General features: G+C 33.7%; 1 protein-coding gene across 1 annotated transcript; it reads right to left on the bottom strand.

Annotated features, from left to right (window-relative positions):
• Window positions 1-3659: 3659 nt before the first annotated feature.
• On the bottom strand, window positions 3660-7007 carry LOC137809780 (sulfite exporter TauE/SafE family protein 3). Its single transcript, XM_068610861.2, has 12 exons — window positions 6775-7007; window positions 6417-6576; window positions 5721-5921; window positions 5573-5637; window positions 5444-5474; window positions 5274-5356; window positions 5103-5189; window positions 4943-4993; window positions 4529-4750; window positions 4347-4440; window positions 4036-4176; window positions 3660-3961 (listed from the first exon to the last, which is right to left on the bottom strand). The coding sequence occupies exons 1-12, from the start codon at window positions 6937-6939 to the stop codon at window positions 3870-3872; spliced, it is 1392 nt and encodes a 463-aa protein (XP_068466962.1). The 5' UTR covers window positions 6940-7007; the 3' UTR covers window positions 3660-3869.
• Window positions 7008-8962: the final 1955 nt, after the last annotated feature.

The following is an 8962-nucleotide window of genomic DNA, read 5'->3' as shown; positions in this document are numbered from 1 at the left end:
TGCAAGATCACTTGTGTTTGGATCCGCAAATGTGTTAGAATTTGAAGACGCTAATTTGCAGGATGAGGTGTTTGAAGGTTCTTTGCGAGGTGTGAAGATAGATAGATAGATAGCAAATAGAAAAAAGTACACATAAGCATGAGACTTTTTCTCTCAAATAACACACTTTTTTTTTTCCTCTGATAACATTATTTCCACTTTTAAATATATATAAAATTATAGTGAATTTAAATATTTATAAAATTGAAATAAAAAAAAATTTGAAAATTAAAAATTGAAAATTAAAAATTAAAAATTGAAAATTAAAAATTAAAAATTAAAAATTGAAAATTAAAAATTAAATTTATAAAAAGTCATGAAAAAATGTCATATGATTCTTCTTGTTCTGCTTGTTCTGGCTCTTCTTCTTGTTCTCCTTCTGCATATGATTCTGATACCTCCACCACTAAAACCACACCCTTCCCCTATCCCACCACTTCCGTCGTAAGTCCCGTCAAATTCGACGGCCAAAACTTCCTCGCCTGGGAGGCCTACGTCTACCTCTGGTTCTTCGGTCAGGGGCTCATCGAACACTTGACCATGAAACCGATCGAAATTGCTAGAGATGAAAGGGAGCGGTGGTTGCGAACCGATTACCAACTCCTTCGCCTGCTTTGGCAATCAATCCAGCCTACACTACGGGTTCAATTCCGTTCCTACAGGTCCTGCTGCGACCTCTGGAACCAGGTTCTGCTGCGACGTCAGCGAGCTACTATCGCTCAATGTTCCAGACCTTCTCGCCCACATCAACAAGTCGCTCCCGGTAGCCCAAACGGTGAAGTTGTCTCCCATGTCAGGGGACGTGTTCGAGAAGATCAACACGGTTCTCGCGTCCTCCGTTCTGCACGCTCTCAAAAACGATTTAGAGTCTATTAGGAATCAAATCTCAGTGGACTCTTGTTACTTTTCTTTCTCCTTTCTTTCGTCTTAGGTTGGTTTAACGTAGATTGTAGATTGAGTGAGTTTTTTTTTTTTTCAATTGTGGTTCCTGAGATCAATGCTATGTATACAAGTTCGTTCTTTGAAGATCAAAGTTTTCTTTGGATAATAAATTTGAAATGATAAGTTTTCTTTGAGTGTGATTTGGAAAATGTGTTTCTGTTTATCTGTTATTTTCAAAGTTGAAGATATGATTAATTACTTTTCTGTCAAATATTTTCTTATTTTGACCCAGTATTTAATTAATTTACTCATGAATTTATTGTGAAGGTAAAATGAAAAGGGTAAAACAAGAAACCTCATAACTATTTTATTAGATGAAAAGATTTATTGTGTTTCTGGGTTTTATGTAAAAGCCTTAAAAAGACAGAAGAAAGGGAATGCAGGGAGTAATTCAAAGTTGAAGTATGGATATCTATCACGTCTAGCTTGCTTATTAGAAATTCAAAGTATGAAATCTTTATGAATTTGTAAATGTTTAGTCGTATGATGTTACAGTTGATTGTGGGCTCTATATTCTTTGCTTCGGCTACTCCAACCAACCTCATTCCGTTTTTTGAATCTCCATCTAAATAGGTTATCTCAAATTCTGCATAAAGCATATTCTTCAATCCATTTATCTCTGGTAGATCATCTCCAATAAGAAGTACCTTGTTGATCTTTGCTACTGATGCCAATGTCTCTAAGTAGTCAATACCATAGGCTTCAGCTACAATTGGTATCTAACCAAGCTTTGTACCTTTCAAGGGTGCCATTTGGCAGCTCCACCTCTTCTAATGTCCAGTTCTTTTACACAGCTTTCACCTCTTCCAAAATAGCCTCCTTTGTATTATGGTTAGATTATGTAGGATGTTGTTAGTATGGGCTGTGCAGGCTCTTATTCTGAGTCTTGTATATTCTATCTATTCATTTATGTTCATTACTCATAGGTTTCTATTATACTTCAGTTACAACACAACCCCTCCAGTTCTCTGAAACCAAGAATCATTGATAATCTCCCTACACTACAGTTGTCAAGTAAAGACACAAACAATTTGGTGAAAGAATTTCATATGACTTAGCTTTAGAAAGTGGGTATTTTCTGACCTCACTCCTTTTCAAATAGAATTAGGGAAATCAAAATCTTTTAGTGATTTAATAGTGCTAGAATATACTTTAATACCTTGTTAGATCTGTTGTCATACAATTTTAGAAAGTCAGTTTTAGGTTTTTAAGTCAACCTTAAAATGATAATATGTGAGGTTTGCAAGTATATATATATATATTATGATTTTGTAATATCTATAATCTATATGAGATAGTAATGATTTTCAGCATTTGGCAGAGTGCAAACATAAGCTGTTATTAGTTTTTTTTGAATTTGAGGCTCTGTTGTTTTCACTATTATTTTCAATAACTAAAATACAATTAGTTCTTTAATCTAGATAGTTTGATGGATAATCTGGTCGTTCAAAAAACTGTGTAGAATCTTAATTTGTGCTTCCCCTGAAGACGAAAATTGCAAAAGAAAAAAGTTTACTCAAAAGGTGACAAAATATTTTTGGCAAGCTGGATCAAAGAACTTGTATTGTTTTTTGAATGGGGTGTTATAATATATGGAAATATCCAAAATATCTTGTTCTCATTCTATATAAAAAATCATTAGAAATACTATATTATATATTATGACATATTATTGTGTTTTGAATATATATGATATATCTATATATAATAATAATATATTATATAAACTATATACTAACAAAAGGGTTGTATTATCATTTGCAGAAATGATTTATATAATTTTCTAATTCACCTCGTAGTATTGGGTAGCATCTAAAACTAATTTTGTCTTATCCTATGGTATTCTTGTATTTTGTCCTGATTACCAAACTAGTTTTTTGCAAGCATTTTAGAATACTATTTTGGGTAGCTCTGAATAATCCCTGTCGTCTAAAGACTATTCCTGAAAAGAAGTGGTACCTCACACCCTCTGTGGTTTCTCTGATGGGAGGACTGCTACCCTTTCGAAGCATTTTTATTGAAATGTATTTTGTATTCACTTCTTTCTGGAATTACAAGGTGAATCAAGCCACTTCTAGACTTGTTTCAGTGACCAAGTCAGCAGAGTTATCTACAATTAAAAATTGTTTAACACAACCCTAAACATAAACCAACCTCCTAATTTGGTCCACCAACAAAGACCCATTAAGGTAATATAAATAGCACAAATTCCAAGAACTAGATAATCATTATCTACAATACTCTGACACTCGAGTGCCGACACCCTAACTGACTTGAGCGTTGGAGTGCCATTTTATTTTTGGGTTGTGTGAGAAGTATGATATTTGGATGGAGAATAATAGTAGGAAGCATAGTTGGATTCCTAGGATCAGCATTTGGGAATGTTGGAGGTGTTGGTGGGGGTGGAATTTGCCACAATAATCATATACGAATAACCTCGCATGCAATTTTTTTTATAGCTTTTTCATACCGTTTTTTGTTTTATTGTTTTCAATTTCGGGGAATTTATATTTCATTTAAAAACATACAATTCTAAGAAATTAAACCCAGTGAAGGATGAGATGAGATATTAATCACATGGAGGCTCTTAAACATACAGAAATCAAAGATTGCTTCGATTCAACTTTAAAGATAAAGAAATGAAACACATACATAAATATAGAGAAAACCAATATTGTGGCCTAAGCCTTGGCTTCCTAAGGAAATGTGAATGCAAAATATTTCTGTAGGATTAATTGTTGAAATTTGAAAAGTAATACAATGAATTTTCGTATTTCAAGTGAATTAAAGTATACATACACCAACATAAAAATACAAAAATGTGGCACTAATGCAACAAAAGACAATACAAAACTGCATTAAGGAGCCCTGCCCTTGAATGTTATGCCTTAATGTTTAACCTTGTACGTGCAAATGTTTCCAAATCCCATGTACTCCTTATGTTCAATCTTTTGAATCATGTGTGCAACTCCAGATCCACCTGTGATCACATAAAAGCATTTTACATTTGGCTCATAAAACTACACTCTGCAAGTAAAACCATCTTACACTTACCTAGTAAAACTGCACTAACACAAAGTGTGAAGGTTAGGATGAAAATGATCACAGATGCTCTTCCCAGTACGGCAACCATCTTTCTCACCAAATGCTGTCCAACAAGTGAAGCAGCAGTGGCTACAGCTACCAAGTAAAGGGCTGCAACACCATATCCAAACTTTAACATCAAATTCCCATACCATATCACAAGTTTTTGCTTCATTAGGCTATTAGTCCATTAAAATTATCTACTACTAGGTGCATGCTCTTGGAACTAAGCAAAATTACTCCTCATCTACCACATTCTTCATTAATTCATGCATACTTACCGTAACGAACAGGGAAACGTTTGAGAAGGTAATATTCCAAAGCAGCCATAGATGCAGAAAAGGCCATTGCCAAAATGGATGTAGCACTTGCAACCTTTGTGAAAAAAATTACCCAATCAGAGTGGTTTCCATGAAAAATGTACATAGAGAGACTTGATGACAGAAAGAAGAATGAAAGGTACCTGAGGAGGGATTCCTAATCCAAGGAAAAGGGGTGCCAAGATGAATCCTCCACCAAGGCCTAACAAACCAGCAACTGTCCCGGCAAGTGTTCCACAACCACAAAATAGAATTAACTGCCACACTCCCCATTTTGGTTGTTGATCTCCCTTTGATGCTATCACTCTCTGCCCTTTGTATAGTCTCATGGCCTGGTATGAACTCATTCCTACAGCTATGGGGACCTAAATGACCAGAATAAATAAACAAGTGAATTCAATATTCACCATGATAATGACACTGAGGGTTTCATAGGTCCTACAACCAAAAATATATGAACAACTATGAGGCCATATTGGCTTCATTAAGGAGAGTTCAAAAATATAAGATGACAACTACAGTTTCCAGAAATTGAATTCTCCTATAGTAGTTCGTACCTGGAGTAGATTCACGGCCCAATACACTTTAGAGCAAATTGTTGCGTAATTCTGTTCCAAAAAAGAGGCATATATTATCATCATATTATGCTGATCAATGACCCCAATGCAAGAAATGAAAAAAATCAATTTTTGAGTGCAAAAGCTCATCGGTACCAACTTTTCCAATCTCTAAAGTAAGTATCATGAACCAGACAGTGAAAAGATGTCCAAGTTCCGTCCAACGAATGTTCTCAACTATGGAAACCTGCATCACAATTTCAGATTTTATTTGAAAGAATAGATGTCGCACATTTATTTGGAATCAATAGCGTTCAGTATTTTATACTACCTTTTTCCTTGGCTCTTTAGTATCTTCTTTTGCAGGGTCTTCTGTCTGAATATAATGTGCAGCATCTTCAGGAGTTGCAATGTCTGATTAGATTCAAAAATAGCATGTCATGTGTGATAAACACTTATATATACAGAAAGGTAGAATACAAATAATATCAAACCACTTACCACCAATCCGCGAATTCTTCTTCTTAGCTTCCTGGAATCATAACATGGATGCATGCTCAAGAATCAGAATACAAAACTTGAAAGAAATTTAAAATACAAAAGAGGGTATTTAATGGAGCAATTAATTACCTTCTTCATAATGGTTTCTTTCTTCCATGTCTCAACACCCTTAAAGAAGCATTTAATTGAAAGCCCTGTTTGACATTCAGATCACATCAGATGAAAGAAATTAATTCAGAAAATCAATAGTGTCTCAATTTTGTTCAGTGATTCTTACCCACAAAAAGTATTATTAGCAAAACTGTTAGCATCCACTCAGGAAAAATGAGATTGAAAGCAACTCCAATACTGATTCCAAGCATCAACATTGGTGTGAAGAGAAGTGCTAAGTCATAATCAATCACAGGCAAATCAAGTGTGGGGTGTCTTTGCCTCAAATTGTAGAAAACAGTTGCTGTTGCTCCGCCAGTAATCATGCCTTCACCAAAAGTATGGAAACAAACAATTATTTTCCATCCATGTAAGTTTCAAAAGAATAGTATTCAAAAAATAGGTAAAAATAGCCACAAGTACAGAGCAGATAAGATGAATAGCTATTTATTAAAAGAGGAATTTGGCCATTTTCAGGTGATTTTGATATTCAGAACGCCTCTGTGGTTTAGAGGTCAAGAGTCCTGGATAGTTTATGCATATTAACATTTAAATCATGTGATAAATATACATTTTATAAGGATTGTTTGGTCCGACCTGAAGTGTATTGACATTATCAAGATCATCATATCTGAATGAAAAATTAATGTGAAAACACTTTTTTGGTGGTAAATCATGCAGAAGTCTTTTTAAACAAAACCGTAATGGAATCACAAGTACTTAAAATGTGATGTTAACTAATAATATGAACAGATAGTCGGAATTTCGTGAAAATGTTTTAATATCTAATTATAAAGGAAGGGGACACAATGGTAGTTCTTACATTTTGATATTGCTATTGCTGATTTTGTATCAAATCCAATAATGAGGGTAAGCATGGGCACAAAGATGCCACCTCCACCAACACCTCCAACATTCCCAAATGCTGATCCTAGGAATCCAACTATGCTTCCTACTATTATTTTCCATCCAAATTTCATACTCTGCACACAACACAAAAGTTAAAAACAACACAAAGTTAATTCCAATTCAACGTTCTTGACATAAAAATACTAATCCACATGCACTGCCCCGAATAAAGTTATTACTGTAGTGAGTGATAATTTGAAATTGACACAAAATCTTATGACAGCTTATTTTGGTATGAAAGTTGCTAGCAGGGTGTTTGTGAACTCTCTTACCGGCCAAGTGTGGGGGTAATGAAGATTGCTATCAACGTCTAGAGTGTGATTTGACTCTGAGGTGGTGTTCTCAGCGGAGACTGTGACAAGAAGAATCAAAGCAATGAGAACCTTTGCAGCTACCCATTTCACATCCCACCTTTGTGATACATCATGCACACCCATTATGTCTCTTTAGATACTCAGCTGTTTTCAAAATTCAAAATCTTAGTCCTTTTAGTACTATGATATGATATTCCTATGCTTGCTTAATTTGCCTCAAATGAGCAGCACCATAAGAGTTTATATAGATTTTTTCAAAATCTTCACTTCAAATAGGAACTTCCCTCGTTGATCATGTTATTTTAATTCAATCAAAATTTAGGTGCAAGAAAACAAATCTCAGGTCAGAATAATGCAGGCCTCTTTATGCTTTTATTGGTCTCTTGCTATCTCGTCTTTTATGCCTTGTGCTTCAATTTGTGTTAGAGATCCCAGATCGAGATTAGAGCCTTTCATTGTATATAAGTGGGTGCAAACCTCAATCCTATGAGCCGGTTTTATGGGGTTGAGTTAGGCTTAAAGTCCACTTCGTAATATGGTATCATTTCGAGCCTATCCTATGAGCCGGTTTTATGGGGTTGAGTTAGGCTTAAAGTCTACTTCGTAATAATTTGTGAAACCATGTTTAAATACTTGTGAATTTCCATTTTCTTTTTGGTTTGTATTATGATTTTATCATAACTCCATTGGAATATTCCTTTTGTGGTTACCACTTTTTTGGCTTAATATTGGAATATAAACAACAATTTTGGTCGAAATACCTTGAATTTTCATTACTTTTCAATAGCTCAGATATTTTTTTCTTCAATTATATATGGACACACATGTACATTTACCAAACAAAAAAGACAATTTTTGGCACCCCTTTTATGCCAATACTCCCACTTTATTGGTTTTGACGCCTAGTTGAAGACTGATTCTCTTAATTGTATTACTCGTATGTAAATATTTTTCTAATGTTAAACTGTTGAAGTCGCTGTTCAATGATTGAAATTAATGGTAAGCAAGGAGCATTAATTGCCACCCATGAAATACAAAAGTCTTTACGATGAAAAACTCTTAGGAGGAAGGAATAATTATCAGTGTATCTCTAAGGATGAAGCTGAATGTGAGGAGTGAGAACTCTTGAAATTTTCTTCTATCTCTGGTTTCACAGTTCTTTGTTTCCTATCTGTTGAAATTCTCAATTGTTTTTTTCTACTATTAAAAATAAATTGTCTCATTTGCTTAAATATTCATTGTTAAATCTTGAAATAGTGTTATCTTGGGTTCAGTGTAGTTTTCAAAACTTTGCTAAAAAGTTGGAGATTTGAGTATTAGGACCTTTGATTTTGTTTCCACCAAATTGGTTTGGTCTCAGCAAGCAAAGAGTGATAAGGTGACTTGGAAATTGGCAACATTCATAGTAGGAGTAAAAACAATGAGTCCTTTGTAGATTTATCAGAGTTCAATTTTTGTAACAGTAATGGTGATAATAATACATATGTTTATGAACATCAAAATTCATCAGTCATAAAGACAATTTTGAGATTAGTATACATTTGTTAACCAAAAAAATACAATTGGGTGCTTAAAATCTTAATTACCCATTCACAAACTCGATTGAATTGCATACTCAACTGAAACCACAAAAAACAGATTGAGGAATTGATGCTTTAAAAAACTGATAAAAGATAGAATGATTCTTTCAATGCTCTAGAAAGAGGCAATGAGAATACCGATAAAAAGTAATTTTTTTAATAACTTGTCCTTCTTCAAATTTTCTGAATAATTAGCTCTGACAAAATTGATTTATATTTAGATATTTTTATTATAAAAGCAAGGTATTACTACAGCTTAGTATAACTTTATTGATTGCAAAAACTATTTAAAAAGTTACTTAAATTCAATAACACTACACATTGGTTTAAATTCCTAATTAACTGCGACTTTAGATTCAAGCTTTTAAGAATCATAACAAATGGTTAAATATAGGTGTGCTCTATAAATTGTATTTCCTTTTATAGTACTACATATTTATTACTAACATGCTTATATTTTAAGTGCAAGTATGTCAATTTATATATAGAAAAAATGGATCCAAAATCATTTTTCAAAGTGAAACCAATCGCACTAATTTAAAAAATGAACAGTACATAGACATTGA

The sequence above is a fragment of the Phaseolus vulgaris genome, chromosome 2 (assembly GCF_051622355.1).
Source record: "Phaseolus vulgaris cultivar YP4 chromosome 2, ASM5162235v1, whole genome shotgun sequence".
Classification (NCBI taxonomy): Eukaryota; Viridiplantae; Streptophyta; class Magnoliopsida; order Fabales; family Fabaceae; genus Phaseolus; species Phaseolus vulgaris.
This window is presented reverse-complemented; position numbering and strand designations above follow the sequence as displayed.